This window comes from Nerophis lumbriciformis, linkage group LG12 (assembly GCF_033978685.3).
Source record: "Nerophis lumbriciformis linkage group LG12, RoL_Nlum_v2.1, whole genome shotgun sequence".
NCBI lineage: Eukaryota > Metazoa > Chordata > Actinopteri > Syngnathiformes > Syngnathidae > Nerophis > Nerophis lumbriciformis.
Genome location: NC_084559.2, coordinates 5707080 through 5728309, shown reverse-complemented (window position 1 = coordinate 5728309; position 21230 = coordinate 5707080). Strand labels below are relative to the sequence as shown.

The following is a 21230-nucleotide window of genomic DNA, read 5'->3' as shown; positions in this document are numbered from 1 at the left end:
CCACAAGGAAGTATTTTACATTTAGAAAAAAAATCATAATAATATGACCCCTTTAATGCGCCCGGTACGCCTTTTGACTAGGATGGTGGAAGCGGGGATCGAACCTGGAACCCTCGAGTTGCTGGCACGGCCACCCAACTAACCGAGCCGTACCGCCCCATTGAAGCTTAGGGAAGGCTATGCAGAACCAAACTAAAACTGCACTGGTTGCAAAGTAAACAAAAACAGAATGCTGGACGACCGCAAAGACTTACAGCGTGTGGAGCAGACAGCGTCCACAAAGTTGTTGCACTAGTGAGCCACGGATGAGGAGATGCTGCTCCGTTATTGATTGAAGTAAAGTCTGACGGGGAGAAGACTCGCCATGTAAATAAGACCCGCCCACAAAACGGCGCATCCTGAAGCGACTGTCAGAAAGCGACTTGAAGATGATCTGTAAAACATCATCCATGCAACATTTTGACCAAATAACCACCATTACATGTTATGTAGACCACAAGGAAGTATTTTACATTTAGAAAAAAAATCATAATAATATGACCCCTTTAATGTGCCCTATAATCCGGTACGCCTTTTGACTAGGATGGCAGAAGCGGGGATCGAACCTGGAACCCTCGAGTTGCTGGCACGGCCACCCTACTAACCGAGCTGTACCGCCCCATTGAAGCTTAGGGAAGGCTATGCAGAACCAAACTAAAACTGCACTGGTTGCAAAGTAAACAAAAACAGAATGCTGGACGACCGCAAAGACTTACAGCGTGTGGAGCAGACAGCGTCCACAAAGTACATCCGAACATGACATGACGATCAACTTAAATAGCCTTGATTGCTAAAACAAATCAGGTGCGGAGAATAGCGCTCAAGGAAGACATGAAACTGCTACAAAACAGGAGAAGCCACCAAAATAGGAGAACTAAAACACTACACACAGGAAGACACCAAAAAACTCCAAATAAGTGACAGTACTTTGAGACAAGAGCTATAGTCATGCATGGTTGGTTATGGTTTGAATTCTTATCCAACACTGTTTTGTTGTCAATATCATTTTTTTAATGTTTTCTGCTGTTGGTTTTCAATGAAAAAAATGTGCCGTGGCTCAAAAAAGGTTGAAAAAACACTGGCCAAGTGGGTGCAAATGTTCCAGTGTGTTCCAAACATACAATCTGACCTCTTACGGTCGTAGGTAGTTAATGACCAACTTTGACAAGTTTGAGAGAGGAGGAAGTGCGTCAGCGCGACGAGGAAACAGGTAAGACAATCAGTGACAGGAAGCGTTGATTGTCGCACGCCACCTAAAGCGTCTGCAAAGATGTCTGCCTGCGAGTTCGAATCCCTGGAGAAGACTTTGGACGCTCACATACCAGAAGCGGAACTGAAAGAGGTTAAACGCATTCTGTTTGGCAAAGAGACGAGGTGAGTTGAAGAGTGCACTTTAGTCATTGTGCAACTGAGTGGCATGTACCTTGTTTTTCTAGTCCAGCCAGATACTGTACAAGGCAAACATGCAGCATGTGTACAGTATATTAATACTATAACAGCTAAATGATATGCAAACCCCGTTTCCATATGAGTTGGGAAATTGTGTCAGATGTAAATATAAACGGAATTTGCAAATCATATTCAACCCATATTCAGTTGAATATGCTACAAAGACAACATATTTGATGTTCAAACTCATAAACATTTTTTTTTTTTTTTGCAAATAATCATTAACTTTAGAATTTGATGCCAGCAACACGTGACAAAAAAGTTGGGAAAGGTGGCAATAAATACTGATAAAGTTGAGGAATGCTCATCAAACACTTATTTGGAACATCCCACAGGTGTGCAGGCTAATTGGGAACAGGTGGGTGCCATGATTGGGTATAAAAACAGCTTCCCAAAAAATGCTCAGTCTTTCACAAGAAAGGATGGGGCGAGGTACACCCCTTTGTCCACAACTGCGTGAGCAAATAGTCAAACAGATTAAGAACAACGTTTCTCAAAGTGCAATTGCAAGAAATTTAGGGATTTCAACATCTACGGTCCATAATATCATCAAAAGGTTCAGAGAATCTGGAGAAATCACTCCACATAAGCGGCATGGCCGGAAACCGTGACCTTCGATCCCTCAGACGGCACTGTATCAAAAACCGACATCAATCTCTAAAGGATATCACCACATGGGCTCAGGAACACTTCAGAAAACCACTGTCACTAAATACAGTCCGTCGCTACATCTGTAAGTGCAAGTTAAAGCTCTACTATGCAAAGCGAAAGACATTTATCAACAACACCCTGAAACGCCGCCGGCTTCTCTGGGCCCGAGATCATCTAAGATGGACTCATGCAAAGTGGAAAAGTGTTCTGTGGTCTGACGAGTCCACATTTCAAATTGTTTTTGGAAATATTCGACATCGTGTCATCCGGACCAAAGGGGAAGCGAACCATCCAGTCTGTTATCGACGCTAAGTTGAAAAGCCAGCATCTGTGATGGTATGGGGGTGCATTAGTGCCCAAGGCATGGGTAACTTACACATCTGTGAAGGCACCATTAATGCTGAAAGGTACATACAGGTTTTGGAACAACATATGCTGCCATCTAAGCGTCGTCTTTTTCATGGACGCCCCTGCTTATTTCAGCAAGACAATGCCAAGCCACATTCAGCACGTGTTACAACAGCATGGCTTCGTAAAAAAAAGAGTGCGGGTACTTTCCTGGCCCGCCTGCACTCCAGACCTGTCTCCCATCGAAAATATGTGGCGCATTATGAGGCGTAAAATACGACAGCGGAGACCCCGGACTGTTGAACGACTGAAGCTCTACATAAAACAAGAATGGGAAAGAATTCCACTTTCAAAGCTTCAACAATTAGTTTCCTCAGTTCCCAATCGTTTATTGAGTGTTGTTAAAAGAAAAGGCCATGTAACACAGTGGTGAACATGCCCTTTCCCAACTACTTTGGCACGTGTTGCAGTCATGAAATTCTAAGTTAATTATTATTTGCAAAAAAAAAATAAAGTTTATGAGTTTGAGTCTTTGTAGTGCATTCAATTGAATATGGGTTGAAAAGGATTTGCAAATCATTGTATTCCGTTTATATTTACATCTAACACAATTTCCCAACTCATATGGAAACGGGGTATGTATAATAACAATATTGTTTATACTTATTATGCAGGTCACAGCATGTAAGTATCGGTAGGTTGTGAGTTCAAACCCCGGCCGAGTCATATCAAAGACTATAAAAATGGGACCCATTACCTCCCTGCTTGTCACTCAGCATCAAGGTTTGGAATTGGGGGTTAAATCACCAAAAATGATTCCCGGGCGTGGCCACTGCTGCTGCCCACTGCTCCCCTCACCTCCCAGGGGGTGAACAAAGGGATGGGAAAAATGCAGAGGACAAATTTCACCACACCTAGTGTGTGTGTGTGACAATCATTTGTATTTTAACTTTACACATTGAGGCTTTAAAGTGTGTTTTACAAACTAATCGATATATTCGATTATGAAAATAATCAATAACTGCAGCCCAAGTGAACTATTAAGATACATTTGAATGTGTCTCTTCTGCACACAGGAAGTTGGAGCTGCCACCAAGTGCAATTGAAGCTGCATGCGAGGGTAACTTTGAGCTGAAGGGCTACAGCTTTGAAGCCGAACATGAACAACTGAGGTTGCCAAGAAAGATCCGAGTGGGACTCATTCAGCACAGCACGGTTCTGCCCACAGATGCACCGATTATGGACCAGGTCAGAGAAAAGAGTCTCGGGCACTTGAGTGAAATATACATGAACTCCTGCTGGAAACACGCTGGTCGTCTCCTTACAGGTCAATGCTGTGCACAGCAGGGTTGGGGAAATAGTCCGAGTTGCAGCCATGTGTGGAGTCAACATGGTCTGCTTCCAGGAGACCTGGAGTAAGTGACGACATGATTTGGAACTAAACATGTACATGTTGTGTATTTTGTAAATAAAAACAGAATACAATGATTTCCAAATCCTTTTCAACTTATATTCAATTAAATAGACTGCAAAGACAAGATATTTCATGTTCACACTAAGAAACACTTTTTTTTTTTTTAGCAAATAATCATTAACTTAAATTTAATGGCAGCAAAAAAGTTGTCACGGGAATTTTTACCACTGTGTTACATGGCCTTTCCTTTTAACAACACTCAGTAAAAATTTGGGAACTGAGGAGACACATTTTTTTAAGCTTTTCAGGTGGAATTCTTTCCCATTCTTGCTTGATGTACAGCTTAAGTTGTTCAACCGTCCGGGGGTCTCCGTTGTGGTATTTTAGGCTTCATAATGCGCCACACATTTTCAATGGGAGACAGGTCTGGATTACAGGCAGGCCAGTCTAGTTCCTGCACTCTTTTACTATGAAGCCACGCTGTTGTAACACGTGCCTTGGCATTGTCTTGCTGAAATAAGCAGGGGCGTCCATGATAACGTTGCTTGGATGGCAACATATGTTGCTCCAAAACCTGTATGTACCTTTCAGCATTAATGGCACCTTCACAGATGTGTAAGTTACCCATGTCTTGGGCGCTAATACACCCCCATACCATCACAGATGCTGGCTTTTCAACTTTGCGCCTATAACAATCCGGATGGTTCTTTTCCTCTTTGGTCCGGAGGACACGACGTCCAAAGTTTCCAAAAACAATTTGAAATGTGTACTCATCATACCACAGACCACATTTCCACTTTGCATCAGTCCATCCTAGATGAACTCGGGCCCAGCGAATCCGGCAACGTTTCTGGGTGTTGTTGATAAATGGCTTTGCCTTTGCATAGTAGAGTTTTAACTTGCACTTACAGATGTAGCGACCAACTGTAGTTACTGCCAGTGGGTTTCTGAAGTGTTCCTGAGCCCATGTGGTGATATCCTTTACACACTGATGTCGCTTTTTGATGCAGCACCGCCTGAGGGATCCAAGGTCACTGGCATTCAATGTTGGTTTTCAGCCTCGCTGCTTATGTGCAGTGATTTCTCCAGATTCTCTGAACTTTTTGGTGATATTACGGACCGTAGATGGTGAAATCCCTAAATTTGTTGAGAAATGTTGCTCTTAAACTGTTCGGACAATTTGCTCACGCATTTGTTGACAAAGTGGTGACTCTCGCCCCATCCTTGTTTGTGAATGACTGAGCATTTCATGGAAGCTGCTTTTATACCCAATCATGGCACCCACCTGTTCCCAATGAGCCTGTTCACCTGTGGGATGTTCCAAATAAGTGTTTGATGAGCATTCCTCAACTCTCTGTCTTTTTCGCCACTTGTGCCAGCTTTTTTAAAACATGTTGCAGGCATCAAATTCCAAATGAGCTAATATTTGCAAAAAATAACAACGTTTTCCAGTTGGAACGTTAAGTATCTTGTCTTTGCAGTCTATTCAATTGAATATAAGTTGAAAAGGATTTGCAAATCATTGTATTCTGTTTTTATTTACCATTTACACAACGTGCCAACTTCACTGGTTTTGGGGTTTGTACGTGCGACTGACTTGCTGACTTTTGCTGTCCACAGCCATGCCGTTTGCTTTCTGCACCCGGGAGAAAGAACCGTGGACAGAGTTTGCAGAGTCTGCCGAGAAAGGAAATACTACACGCTTCTGCCAGGAGGTGACACACAAACATCTCATCACATAGTCTATATTTGGATATATATGAATATCGCCTATATCAGGCCCGGGCAATTATTTTGACTCGGGGGCCAAATTTAGAGAAAAAAATGTGTCTGGGGGCCGGTATATCTATTTTCAGGAACACTAATACAAAACCTCACAATAATGTCTAAATGCTAAAAATGTTATGATAGGCCGCTTTAAAAAACGGAATGGAATTTTACATTTTTTTACTGAATGAGACACCCACAATGTACATGAAAATAAAGAATGTGGGATTTACAATATTAACTAAAAAAAGAAAAAAACAATATTAACTATGAACAATGAAACATACTGAAAACATATGAAACTGTCCTTAGAAAAAATCCCAGCCTTTTTCTGAGATTTTTTTTTTTTTAAAGTACAAAAACGGGACAAGCTAAACGTCTCACCTACTTTTTACCCTCTTTCGATTTTGTCGTTTTTTTTCCTGGTCGACCAAAACACCTCCATCTCGTTAGTAGGTGCGCCATGACTTTAGAGGCGGAATTTTTTTTAAATGTGTCCAAGACACAATGAGCTACTATGGGACACAATCATGGCAAAGAACGTCGCACCCCCTCTCGATTGACATATTTTACAATTAAGTGAAACGCAACAAAAATGCAACAAACAGCGAAATATGAACGCAAAAAACCCCTAAAAACCCCCCACCTACAATCTGATATATCTGATACATCACTAAGCTTTAGAACTTTGTTGTAAAAATCTCCTTCCGTGTCTGTCCCTGACACTCGCATTTCAAATAGATTACCATAGTAACTACTTAGATTACCATAGTAACTACTTAGATGACCATAGTAACTAATTAGATGACCATAGTAACCATACTTGCCAACCTTGAGACCTCCGATTTCGGGAGGTGGGAGGGGGTTGGCGTGGTTAAGAGGGGAGGAGTATATTTACAGCTAGAATTCACCAAGTCAAGTATTTCATATATATATATATATATATATATATATATATATATATATATATATATATATATATATATATATATATATATATATATATATATATATATATATATATATATATATATATATATATTTATATATATATATATATATAAGAAATACTAAGTCAAGTATTACATATATTTATATATATATATATACATACACATATATACATACATATATATATATATATATATATATGTATATATATACAAGAAATACTTGACTTTCAGTGAATTCTAGCTATAAATATATATTTATTTTATATATATATATATATATACTGTATATTTATATATATATATATATATATATATATATATATATATATATATATATATATATATATATATATATATATATATATATATGTACATAAATAAAATAAATACTTGAATTTCAGTGTTCATTTATTCACACATATACACACATATAACACTCATCTACTCATTGTTGAGTTAAGGGTTGAATTGTCCATCCTTGTTCTATTCTCTGTCACTATTTTTCTAACCATGCTGAACACCCTCTCTGATGATGCATTGCTGTGTGGCACGCACAAAAGTGCTTTCATCAAATGCACTACATGGCAGTATTGTCCTGTTTAAGAGTGTCACAACATTGCTGTTTACGGCACACGAACTGCGTTACGGTAGACGAAAACGTGACTGCTGTTGTTGTGTGTTGTTACCGCTCTGGGAGGACGTTAATGAAACTGCCTAACAATAAACCCACATAAGAAACCAAGAACTCGCCCTCCATCATTCTACAGTTATAACGTGATTGGGCAGGTACGCTGTTTATATTGTGGGACCTGAGTCCGCCTGAATTTCGGGAGATTTTCGGGAGAAAATTTGTCCCGCGAGGTTTTCGGGAGAGGCGCTGAATTTCGGGAGTCTCCTAAGTTTGGTTGGAATCAACACTTCAGTCATCAACAATTGCATCATCAGAGAAATTGACATTGGAACAGTGTAGGTCTGACTTGGTACATATGTACAGCAAGTAGTGGACACAGAGAGAGAGATCAGAACTTATAAGAAAAAGTGACTACATTTGATTGTTTACATTTGATTATTTACAATCCGAGGAGGTATGATGAGGAAGGGAGGGTGTTAGTTTAGGGTTGAAGTTGCCTGGAGGTGTTCTTTTAGTGCGGTTTTGAAGGAGGATAGAGATGCCCTTTCTTTTACACCTGTTGGGAGTGCATTCCACATTGATGTGGCATAGAAGGAGAATGAGTTAAGATCTTTGTTGGATCGGAATCTGGGTTTAACGTGGTTAGTGGAGCTCCCCCTGGTGTTGTGGTTATGGCGGTCATTTACGTTAAGGAAGTAGTTTGACATGTACTTCGGTATCAGGGAGGTGTAGCGGATTTTATAGACCAGGCTCAGTGCAAGTTGTTCTACTCTGTCCTCCACCCTGAGCCAGCCCACTTTGGAGAAGTGGGTAGGAGTGAGGTGTGATGTGGGGTGGAGGTCTAGAAGTAATCTGACTAGCTTGTTCTGGGATGTTTGGAGTTTAGATTTGAGGGTTTTGGAGATGCTAGGGTACCAGGAGGTGCATGCGTAATCGAAAAAGGGTTGAACGAGAGTTCCCACCAGAATCTTCAGGGTGCTTTTGTTGACCAGAGAAGAGATTCTATAGAGAAATCTCGTTGGTTGGTTGACCTTTTTGATTACCTTGGTTGCCATTTTATCACAGGAAAGATAAGCCTCTAGAATGGAACCTAGGTAGGTGACCTGACCTGGAGCGATTTACCGGTTTTTGTCACACATCTGGTGGGATTAAAGGGTAACTACAGTTTTTCACTGGAGGTTTTTGTCATCTCCTGCCAAAACCATTTCATCTTGCGCCTCCTTAAAGTGCTAACCCTGAGGAAGTACACCTGACACTTTGAAAACGGGTACAAGGTGATATAAAGCAGGGACTCCTAACCGTTTTGACCTCGGGAGCAAACTTTTCCACTACTACTCCAATATTAATTAACATTCAATATTCAATAATTATATCTAACCCTACTTACAGTTTAACAGGATACACCTTGTCAAATGATATGAGAAAGATTATCATCAAGTCTTATAGGTCAGGCTGAATACAAATATAAATACAAATAATAATAATAAATAAACCTTACAAATACAATAAGGTCCTCTGTCCCAAAGGGACATTGCGGTCCCTAATTAAATATACTGCAAAAGAAGTGACTTATAAAAACTGATAAAAAAAATTTGGATTTACATTTTACATTTACACAGTGCTAGGATCAAAATAAATTCTAACTAAATTGATAATATATTTGTTAAATAAACTGTCAATTCAATTTAAGTGCAAATGAAAATACAGCTTCACCACTTTAGTCATAATTTTGGCGCTTAAGAACCTTCTCTACGACTTTAGCTCCAGACTTCTTCTCTTTGTTTGATACTGTCGTTAATGCAACAAGTAGTAGAACATTGTATTGCAACTTAGGTGTATTACAACTATGGTTATGAAACACTAATATAAAGTACAAATTTGTAGGATTTTGACGATACCTTAAGGGTACCTGCAAGATTTAAAATGACATAGATTTATAATAATAGATTTTATTTGTAAAAAGCACTTTACATTGAGTAAACAACCTCAAAGTGCTACAGTGTATTAAAAAAAAAAAAAATAATAATAAAAAATAAAAATATAATAAAAAACAAATAAAAATAAAAACTACAACAGCCAAATAGCTAGAACTAGTATGCATATATCTAAAAAAAAAAAAAAGGGGTTTTAAGCCTTTTTTAAAAGCATCCACAGTCTGTGGTGCCCTCAGGTGGTCAGGGAGAGCGTTCCACAGACTGGGGGCGGCGGAGCAGCATTGTTCGTAGCTTTGTCCTTGGAGGTTGGAGGAGCGGAGGTGTTGTGTGGAGGATTTGGGGGTGAGTAGTTATTTGAGGTAGAGGGGGGCATTTCCATGGAGGCACTGGTGGGTTAGTAGGGAGACTTTGAATTCAACCCTGACTAGAACAGGAAGCCAGTGAAGGGATTTGAGAGTTGGTGTGATATGGTCATATTTCCGCACTCTCAATACCTATTATTATTTTTTATTATAATTAGCAGTAGTATTTTAAATAGGGCATACTAATAGCATATTTATAGTTAAGGCATTTAGAGTCATTAATAATAATGATACATTTTTTGTTCTAAGCACCTCTGATTATTGCCATCATCTCTATTCTACTAACTAATATTCTTTATTTTCCAACATGATTTAGTAATTTTCTTCAACATTATGCTTATTGTTTTGTATCAGCTATTTCAGAGAATCCTGCTACGTGAAGAACTTTGCGCTGCGTAAGGTTGGGTTGTAACGGTTGTACTTTAACTGGTACAAATTGATGAGTAACACAAATGGACCTGGACTGAAGGGTATAGAAATGTTTGATAATGCATTACTTTTGTCGTAAAAAAACAACCCACCAACATTGTGATTATCTCGTTCAGCTTGCCAAAAAATACAACATGGTCATTGTGTCTCCAATTCTGGAGCGGGATGAGATACATGACACGTTGTGGAACACTGCGGTGGTGATATCAAACTCTGGAAATGTACTGGGAAAGACCAGGAAGAACCACATTCCCAGAATTGGAGACTTCAATGAGGTCAGCACTCAAGTCTTTTACATGATGTGATCCCTCGCAGACAAAAAGAATGTTCTCCTTTTCTTTGCTCTCAGTCCACATATTACATGGAAGGCGACACGGGCCACACTGTGTTCCACACACATTTTGGGAAGATAGCTGTCAATATCTGCTACGGGCGCCATCATCCGCTTAACTGGTTCATGTACAGTATGAATGGAGCCGAGGTCATCTTCAACCCGTCGGCTACTGTTGGAGCCCTGAGGTAATCTTTACTGCCATCAAGGAACACAAAGATACGACAAACTACTAACAAGAAAAAAACATTCAAAGACATTATTTCTTTAATAGAAACCTATAAGGATTTTCCTCTTTTCTGACTTATTAATGTTTTTACAATCATAAACACTGGCGTTGAATAATGCCAAAATATCAATGCGCTGATAAAACATACACAGTTGTGCTCATAAGTTTACATACCCTGGGATGAATGATAACACAAAAACCTTTCTTCCACTCATGCTTAAAGGGGAACATTATCACAATTTCAGAATTGTTAAAACCATTAAAAATCAGTTCCCAGTGGCTTATTATATTTTTCGAAGTTTTTTTCAAAATTTTACCCATCACGCAATATCCCTAAAAAAGCTTCAAAGTGCCTGATTTTAACCATCGTTATTTACACCCTTCCATTTTCCTGTGACGTCACATAGTGAAGCCAACACAAACAAACATGGCGGAAAGAACTGCAAGTTATAGCGACATTAGCTCGGATTCAGACTCTTAAGCGATTCAACAGATTACGAATGTATTGAAACGGATGGTTGTAGTGTGGAGGCAGGTAGCGAAAACGAAATTGAAGAAGAAACTGAAGCTATTGAGCCATATCGGTTTGAACCGTATGCAAGCGAAACCGACGAAAATGACACGACAGCCAGCGACACGGGAGAAAGCGAGGACGAATTCGGCGATCGCCTTCTAACCAACGATTGGTATGTGTTTGTTTGGCATTAAAGGAAACTAACAACTATGAACTAGGTTTACAGCATATGAAATACATTTGGCAACAACATGCACTTTGAGAGTGCAGACAGCCCAGTTTTCATCAATTAATATATTCTGTAGACATACCCTCATCCGCGCTCTTTTCCTGAAAGCTGATCTGTCCAGTTTTGGAGTTGATGTCAGTAGGCCAGGGAAGCTAGGGTCGATAGCTCGCTCGTCTGCGGGAACAAACTGCCGCCATTGCTTGCCGTGCTACCGAGGTCCTTTGTCCCTGAATTGCTCACACACTCCGGCAGATTCAATGGAGGTCTGGCGGCAGATTTCTTTGACTTTATCGTTGGAAATGCATCTGCTTTGAGTGTCGCAGGATATCCACACATTCTTGCCATCTCTGTCGTAGCATAGCTTTCGTCGGTAAAGTGTGCGGAACAAACGTCCAATTTCTTGCCACTTTCGCATCTTTGGGCCACTGGTGCAACTTGAATCCGTCCCGTGTTGTTACACCCTCCGACAACACACCGACGAGGCATGATGTCTCCGAGGTACGGAAAACAGTCGAAAAAACGGAAAATAACAGAGCTGTTTTGACCCGGTGTTTGAGAAAATGCCTGATTGCTTCCTGATGTGACGTCACAACGTGACGTTATCGCTCCGAGAGCGAATATTAGAAATGCGTTTAATTCAGCAAAATTCACCCATTTAGAGTTCGGAAATCGGTTAAAAAAATATATGGTCTTTTTTCTGCAACATCAAGGTATATATTGACGCTTACATAGGTCTGGTGATAATGTTCCCCTTTAATGGTTGTGTGAAGCTATTTAACAACTGCGTTTACTCTTTTTAAATCAAAATGACAAAAGAAAGTACCCAAATGACCCTGATCAAAAGTTTACATACCCCAGTGACTTTGATCTGATAACATGCACAAAAGTTGACACAAACAGGTTTAAATGGCTAATCAAGATTTCAATCCTCACCTGTGACCTGTTTGTTTGTAATTAATGTGTGTATGAAAAATTGTGGTGTGGCTGTTTCAAGATGCACAATAAGGAGGCACTTGAAGAAAAATGGGCTGCATGGTTGAGTGGCCAAAAAGTCTAAATTTTGGTCTCATCGCTCCAAATTACTTTGTTCCAGAAGTTTTGAGGCTTGTCTCTGTGCTGTTTGGCGTAATGTAAGCAGGATGCTTTGTGACATTTGCGCAGAAATGGCTTTCTTCTGGCGACTCGACCATGCAGCCCATTTTTCTTCAAGTGCCTCCTTATTGTGCATCTTGAAACAGCCACACCACAATTTTTCAGAGAGTCCTGTATTTCAGCTGAAGTTATTTGTGGATTTTTCTTTGCATCTGGCAGTTGTGGCTGAAATCTTTGCCGGTCTACCCGAATCCCTCATTTCCACTTCTTAATCAGTGTTTGAACACTGCTGATTGGCATTCTCAATTCCTTGTATATATTTTTTATACCCCTTTCCTGTTTTATGCAGTTCAATTACCTTTTCTCGCAGATCCTTTGACAATTATTTTGCCTTCCCCATGACTCAGAATCCAGAAACATCTGTGCAGCACTGGATAAAAGATGTAATGGTCTGTCAGAAGCCCAGAAACTCACTGACCTTTTATACACACACATTAATTACAAACAAACATGTCACAGGTGAGGATTGGAACCTTGATTAGCCATTCAAACCTGTCTGTGTCAACTTTTGTGCATGTTATCAGATCAAAGTCACTGGGGTATGTAAACTTTTGATCAGGGTCATTTGGGTACTTTCTTTTGTCATTTTGATTTAAAAAGAGTAAACACAGTTGTTTGCCAATAAATAGCTTCACACAACCATTAAACATGAGTGGAAGAAAGGTTTTTTGTGTTATCATTCATATTCTCTGAAGAATGGCCAATAAATCATAAATTCTCCCAGGGTATGTAAACTTCTGAGCACAACTGTATTTATTCGGTCTGTGGTTCGTAAATCTCAAAATTTGTACAATGGAGGTTTCAACTAGTCTGCATTTTCTAGTATATGCTCTCTGCCAGGCTGCTCCCCTCTGCTCTGATCTCTTGTCCCGCCTGCTCTGATGTCTATGAAATAAATACTTCAGTGTTTCTGACATTTTACACGGGACTGTTTTGGTACCCATTTAGTTGTCCTAAAATGTGTACGAGACAGCTCCAACCTGAACTAGTTGTTATCTAAAAACATCAGCAATGGCTTGCCAAGTTGCACTTGATCTATGCCAGCGGTTCGTTCTTCTTAGTTCTCTTGTGTCTTCAGTGTGCTAGTAACGCTACGTCCTTTCTGCAGTGAGCCCATGTGGCCTATTGAGGCCAGGAATGCAGCCATCGCTAACCATTGCTTCACCTGTGCAATCAATCGAGTTGGCACGGTAAGTCACAACGACTCAAAAATGATTGAGGCTTTAACCTATCTCAAAAAGTTAATGATGAGAGAAAATAAGTCACTATCATCATCAATATTCTTACTGTGGTTTGGTGATTGGGACATTTGTTCGATTCAAATCAATAACACACTTTGTTTCATGCAGGAACACTTCAAAAGTGAGTTTACGTCTGGAGATGGAAAAAAAGGTAGGATATTAAGAGCATTTGAAAGATTGAAATCAGTTACTTCTATAGAGTTAGGTATATTAAAACCTCTAGAACAGACCTGGGCAAATTAAGGCCCGGGGGCCACATGCGGCCCGTTAAGCTTTTCAATCTGGCCCGCCGGACATTCCCAAATATTTTTTTTAGAACTTTAAGATGGAAAGTGTAGCTGCCATTAATGATGTGCAGTGATGTTTTCAAGTTACCATAAGTTTTTAACTATACAAAGTATTTCAATGGTTGGAATCTGCGCTTATGGATGATATACTAGTTACTATGGTAATCTAATTAGTTACTATGGTAATGTACGTCACAGCAGCTCAGACGAGGCACCAAGCAGTGTGGGCGGGAAGTGTTTCCACAGACGCGGAATGAGATTTTCACAACAAAGTTCTAAAGCTTTGTGATATATTAGATTGTAGGTGGGTTTATTTTGTACCCTTCGTGTTCATATTTCACTGTTTGTTGCGTTTCAGTTGATTGTAAAATATGTCGATCGAAAAAGGGTGTGGCATTCATATTTTGTCAATATTCAGTGTTTTATCCTTCATAGAAAAATGAAAAATTACATTTCGTTTTTTTAAGGCGGTCTGTCATAACGTTTTTAGCATTCAATCAGACATTACTGTGAGGTTTTGTGTTAGTGTTCCTAAAAATAGATATACCGGCCCCAGACACATTTTTTTCTCTAAATGTGGCCCCCCCGAGACTAAATAATTGCACAGGCCTGCTCTAAAGGCTTAATGGCCACATGCGTGGACAGAACCTTTTAACTCTTATTTCCAAAATTGTGTACACTACTGAACTGGGGTCTTATGGCCGCTTATGTGGACACTTATACTGCCATCTGGTGGTGTCAGAAGAGAATAACATACAATGGAATTTGGGGGGGGGAGTGTAAAAATAAGAATTAGCATGTGACTAAGCATGAAGTACACGTTTGTGTACTTATGGACTAAGTAGATCATATCAAAAGATAATTCTTAGTTTTTTTCTAATTAGGGTCCAATAAGCCCAAATAGCAAAGAGAAATAAAAGAAAAGCATGTAAACAAACAGCGTGGGCCTTAAGAGGTTAATATTATTAAGGCTGTTGGGCAAATATGAATGTCAGTGCAGTTCAAAACTTACTAACATCTCTGTAGCATTTTCCTAAAAAACAGCAGAGCACTCTTGTCCTAAAGAGGATCTTTGACTGGCGTTTTTGAAATTTTGCTGCAGTATATGCAGGTACTATCAAATTGTGAATCAGGGTGTCCAAACTAGGGTTGTACAGTATACCGGTACTGGTATAGTATTGCCGTAATAATGAATCAAAAACAGTACTATACTCTGTTTTTAAAGTACCGGTTTCCAATTACTATTATTATTATTTTTAAAGGGTATGACAGCGCGTCGTCAAGTCATGACATTGCTGGTTTTGGTAGCAGAGGAGCATGTTTGGCAGCGCACACACACACAGAATACTTACAAGCAGACACAGTGTGTAGACAGAAAAGGGAGAATGGACGTATTTTGGCCTATAATCTCAGGAAATACGTCGCTGGACACATGAGGACTTTGAATATGAGCAATGTATGATCCTGTAACGACTTGGTATCAGATCGATACCTGAATTTTTGGTATCATCCAAAACTAATGTAAAGTATCAAACAAGAGAAGAATAAGTGATTATTACATTTTAACCGAAGTGTAGATAGAACATGTTAAAAGAGGTAAGCAGATATTAACAGTAAATTAACAAGTAGATTAATAATAATTTTTTACAGTTTGTCCTTTGTAATGTTGACAAAATAAAAGAATGATAAATGACACAATATGTTACTGCATATGTCAGCAGACTAAATTAGGAGTCTTTGTTTGTTTACTTACTACTAAAAGACAAGTTGTCTGGTATGTTCACTATTTTATTTAAGGACAAACTTGCAATAAGAAACATATGTTTAATGTACCCTAAGATTTTTTTTCAAAATAAAGGCAATGATGCCATTTTTTGTGGTGCCCTTTATTTGGAAAATAATCGAAATACATTTTGGTATCGGGACAACCCTAGTTCCATCTTTGAAACGGCCATATGAAGTACACAAATATTAAAGTATAAGGGAGGTATTAGGATTAGTGGTTCTCAAACATCTTTCACCAAGTACCACCTCAAAAAAACTTGTCCCTTGAGTACCACCATAATGACCAACATTAAAATACAGTAGCCTAGTAGGCCCCCCAAGTATTAATAAAACAAGGCAGAGTCTTAATTTAACAAGTATATTTAATGTATTTTGGCACTGCAACTGTACACACAGTTTGAACAGTACCACTGTGTTTGAATATTTAATTAGGGGATTCTTTGGCGTACCACTAGATGGAGCCTAGTACGCATACCACAGTTTAAGAATCCCTGATTTAGTTTTTCGCTTATTTTGAAGGGAAGGGAAGTGGGGCATTTAATATGTAATGGATTGTATTTCTGGCAAATATATATGTCAAAAACTCAATAAACAAATTTTTTTTTTTTTTAAAGAATCACTGATTTAGATAGATTTTAAAAATGCAATCACATATCAGTCAATATTTGCTGTGTGGACATCTTAGCATCACTATAGCAGATTCTGTACGGTTGCACTAACAACAAACATAACCCATGTTGGAATGTTTACAGCTCACCATGACTTTGGACACTTCTATGGATCCAGCTACGTGGCAGCTCCCGATGGCAGCCGCACACCAGGACTCTCTCGGACCCGCGATGGGTTACTGGTAGTAGAAATGGATCTCAACCTGAACCGTCAAATCAGCGACAAATGGAGCTTTAAGGTAAACAAACTCAAGGAGATTACTCAACTTATTGATTCCTACTTTTAACACATTTGTGCTTAAAGGGATATTGTGAGAGTTTTACCACAGACCAAATGGAACACTTTTGTCATGTTTTACCCCCTAAAATACTACTTACAATGTCACATATATGTTCCATTGGGTGTAGTACTTTGAAGAGAAGGCAGTAACAATGTAGTGACGGGAATGGTGTGATGTGTTGTGAATTATAATTGATGGTGTGGGCTGCAGAGTATGATGGGCCGTTAATGACATTATTCAGAATTACCTCTTACATACACTACTGAAATGCTCTCACATAAACAACTGAAATGTTTTTCTCTCACACACACTACTGCAACACTCTTATACACACTACTGAAATGCTCTCACATAAACTGAAATATTTTTCTCACACACACACACACTACTGAAACACTCTTATACACACACTACTGAAATGCTCTTACACACACTACTGAAATGCTCTCACATAAACAACTATTTCAGTAGTGTGTATAAGTTAAAGTAGCAATGATTGTCACACACACACTAGGTGTGGTGAAATTTGTCCTCTGCATTTGACCCATCCCCTTGATCACCGTCTGGGAGGTGAGGGGAGCAGTGGGCAGCAGCGGTGCAGCGCCCGGGAATCATTTTTGGTGATTTAACCCCCAATTCCAACCCTTGATGCTGAGTGCCAAGCAGGGAGGTAATGAGTCCCATTTTTATAGTCTTTGGTATGACTCGGCCGGGGTTTGAACTCACAACCTACCGATCTCAGGGCGGACACTCTAACCACTAGGCCACTGAGTAGGTGGCCTAGTGAAAGAGTGTTTCAGTAGTGTGTATAAGAGTGTTTCAGTAATGTGTGTGAGAGAAAAACATTTCAGTTGTTTATGTGAGAGCATTTCAGTAGTGTATGTAAGAGGTAATTCTGAATAATGTCCCTAACGGCCCCTCATAGCAGAGGGAAGTGTGGATAAATGATCAGCAGCAATGAGCATGTTTACAAAAGAAGCCTACCATTATGGCTACTGGCAATGCATTGTGGGAAACGTGAGACCTCTAAAACAGCGCTATATTAGCGAACACAGATAAAAAGTTGACTTGTTCACAAGCACCTATTATTCATGTCCAGCCAGCATTAAAATACGGTCATTTAAAATAGTTCAAATGTATCGAGCGTCTCATTCACGTATTAGCTATTGTGACAAATACGTCACATCAGGTTTTCCATAGCAATTTAAATGAATGGCTGGCTAAAACTAAGCCTGATAGCGATATTTTCCTGGCTTGTTTTATGTGAATTTATCGAAAAGAATATTGCACAGTTGAATTATTTGACATTTCGTTAAAACATTAAAATTGTTCAACGGCTTTAAAATGATCTTCCATTGCAAAAAAAACAAAACAGTTTTGAACATTAGCTTGCTTGCCTGACACAGCTGCCACTTTGGGGAAGCCACAAGCGTTGCCAGATGGGAAATGACAAATTATCGTCCAGGAAGCTTAAACCGATTTGGCGGAAAATGATCGTACATGCGCGATTTGAAGTTGCTCAAGATCATCTGCTACAGTAAATACCACCAACTGTGTGTAGTAGTACAGTTTATGAGGCAGTTTTATCTTTAAACAAGTAACAGTGCCAAAGTATGCCAATTTCCGTACATATGGTAACGCCGAGCCATTAAACCAATTACCGTATTTTTCGGGCTATAAGTCGCAGTTTTTTTCATAGTTTGGCCGGGGGTGCGACTTATACTCAGGAGCGACTTATGTGTGAAATTATTAACACATTACCGTAAAATATCAAATAATATTATTTATCTCATTCACGTAAGAGACTAGACGTATAAGATTTCATGGGATTTAGCGATTAGGAGTGACAGATTGTTTGGTAAACGTATAGCATGATCTATATGTTATAGTTATTTGTATGACTCTTACCATAATATGTTACGTTAACATACCAGAACTGTTCTCAGTTGGTTATTTATGCGCCATATAACGTACACTTATTCAGCCTGTTGTTCACTAATTTATTTATTTTAAATTGCCTTTCAAATGTCTATTCTTTATCAAATCAATTTCCCCCAAAAATGCGACTTATACTCCAGCGCGACTTATATATGTTTTTTCCTTCTTTATTATGCATTTTCGGCCGGTGTGACTTATACTCCGGAGCGACTTATACTCCGAAAAATACGGTAGTCATAATTGGGTTAATATTGCTTCTTTATGCTTTCTTTTTTTTTAGTTTATTGTTGGTATAAAGCTTTTTTTGGTGTAAATACCACTGGGATAAAAAAACAACAGAACTGTGATTTAAAAGCCTTCCAATAAAATGTATATTCTGTTTGTGTAGATGACTGGGCGCTATTCCGAGTATGCAGAGGAGCTCACCCAAGCTGTCAGACATGACTACAAGCCCAATGTAGTGAAAGAATAGCTCACAAAGCCTCTAACGCACATTGATAAACCTCCACAGTATGAAACTAAAATGTTGTCATTTGTGCTTTATTTTAAAACATAAATTAAACCCACTCTGTGTACTGTATATGTCATGTTTAATTTAAACAGTATACAACAATTCCATGTGAAAAGTGTAGTGCAACTTTACACCAGAATGACAAGGATAATAACCAGTGAGGATGTGATACAATGCTCTCTTACTTGGAGAATGAATACAACGTTTAGTCCCTTTTTGTCGAACCTTTGTTCTGTCTTTGATGTTTCCAGGGCACCAAATGTTTTTTCACTCATGAAAACATAACAAAAACAAGAGAATAAAACAGAGGAGTTCATAGTCAAGTGTGTTCTTCTTTAGGCAGCATTTGCTTTAAAATATTTCATTGAATTTCCCTTTGGGGATTAACAAAGTGTTATCTGTGATTGGACCGTGTTCCATACACGCACTAGAAACCTGCACAATCTAACGAGAAATTCCATCAATCCAAAGATAAGCACAATGCTCAGTTTATTTTACAAACCCCAAAACCAGTGAAGTTGGCACGTTGTGTAAATGGTAAGTAAAAACAGAATACGATGATTTGCAAATCCTTTTCAACTTATATTCAATTGAATGGACTGCAAAGACAAGATACTTAACGTTCGAACTGGAAATTGTTTTTATTTTTTGCAAATATTAGCTCATTTGGAATTTGATGCCTGCAACATGTTTAAAAAAAGCAGCAAAAAAGATTGGGAAAGTTGAGGAATGCTCATCAAACACTTATTTGGAACATCCCACGGGTCAACAGGCTAATTGGGAACAGGTGGGTGCCATGATTGGGTATAAAAACAGCTTCCATGAAATGCTCAGTCATTCACAAACAAAGATGGGGCGAGAGTCACCACTTTGTCAACAAATGCGTGAGCAAATTGTCCGAATAATTTAAAAACAACCTTTCTAACCAGCTATTGCAAGGAATTTAGGGATTTCACCATCTACGGTCCGTAATATCATCAAAAGGTTCAGAGAATCTGGAGTAATCACTGCACGTAAGCGATGATATTACGGACCTTCGATCCTTCAGGCGGTACTGCATCAAAAAAGCGACATCAGTGTGTAAAGAATATCACCACATGGGCTCAGGAACACTTCAGAAAACCACTCACAGTAACTACAGTTGGTCGCCACATCTGTAAGTGCAAGTTAAAACTCTACTATGCAAAGCCAAAGCCATTTATCAACAACACCCAGAAACACCGCCGGCTTCACTGGGCCCGAGCTCATCTAGGATGGACTGATGCAAAGTGGAAGGATGTTCTGTGGTCTGACGAGTCCAAATTTCAAATTGTTTTTGGAAACTGTGGACGTCGTGTCCTCCGGACCAAAGAGGAAAAGAACCATCCGGATTGTTATAGGCGCAAAGGTGAAAAGCCAGCATCTGTGATGGTATGGGGGTGTATTAGTGGCCAAGGCATGGGTAACTTACACATCTGTGAAGGCGCCATTAATGCTGAAAGGTACATACAGGTTTTGGAGCAACATATGTTGCCATCCAAGCAACGTTATCATGGACGCCCCTGCTTATTTCAGCAAGACAATGCCAAGCCACGTGTTACAACAGCGTGGCTTCATAGTAAAACAGTGCGGGTACTAGACTGGCCTGCCTGTATGTAGTCCAGACCTGTCTCCCATTGAAAATGTGTGGCGCATTATGAAGCCTAAAATACCACAACGGAGACCCCCGGACTGTTGAACAACTTAAGCTGTACATCAAGCAAGAATGGGAAAGACTTCTACTTCAAAAAGGTGTCTCTTCAGTTCCCAAACATTTACTGAGTGTTGTTAAAAGGAAAGGCCATGTAACACAGTGGTAAAATTGCCGATTTTTTCACAATGTGTTGCTGCCATTAAATTCTAAGTTAATGATTATTTGAAAAAAAAAATAAGTTTCTTATTTGGAACATTAAATATCTTGTCTTTGCAGTCTATTTAATTGAATATAAGTTGAAAAGGATTTGCAAATCATTGTATTCTATTTTTTATTTACAAATTACACAACGTGCCAACTTCACTAGTTTTGGGTTTTGTACATGTTTAGTTCCAAATCATGTCCTCACTTACTC

General features: G+C 39.2%; 1 protein-coding gene across 1 annotated transcript; it reads left to right on the top strand.

The window, feature by feature from the left end:
• Window positions 1-1043: 1043 nt before the first annotated feature.
• LOC140679216 (beta-ureidopropionase-like) lies at window positions 1044-19466 on the top strand. Its single transcript, XM_072914202.1, has 10 exons — window positions 1044-1413; window positions 3564-3735; window positions 3815-3902; window positions 5522-5616; window positions 10094-10252; window positions 10327-10496; window positions 13541-13622; window positions 13782-13824; window positions 16498-16652; window positions 19021-19466. Exons 1-10 carry the CDS (start codon window positions 1310-1312, stop codon window positions 19102-19104), a joined length of 1152 nt encoding a protein of 383 aa, XP_072770303.1. The 5' UTR covers window positions 1044-1309; the 3' UTR covers window positions 19105-19466.
• Window positions 19467-21230: the final 1764 nt, after the last annotated feature.

Bases quoted from the DNA above. Each gene is read 5' to 3' on its own strand.
- LOC140679216 (XM_072914202.1), top strand. From the start codon at position 1,310: ATGTCTGCCTGCGAGTTCGAATCCCTGGAGAAGACTTTGGACGCTCAC. The intron at 5,617-10,093 runs GTGACACACAAA...TATCTCGTTCAG, and splicing joins CTACACGCTTCTGCCAGGAG to CTTGCCAAAAAATACAACAT. The intron at 10,253-10,326 runs GTCAGCACTCAA...CTTTGCTCTCAG, and splicing joins GAATTGGAGACTTCAATGAG to TCCACATATTACATGGAAGG.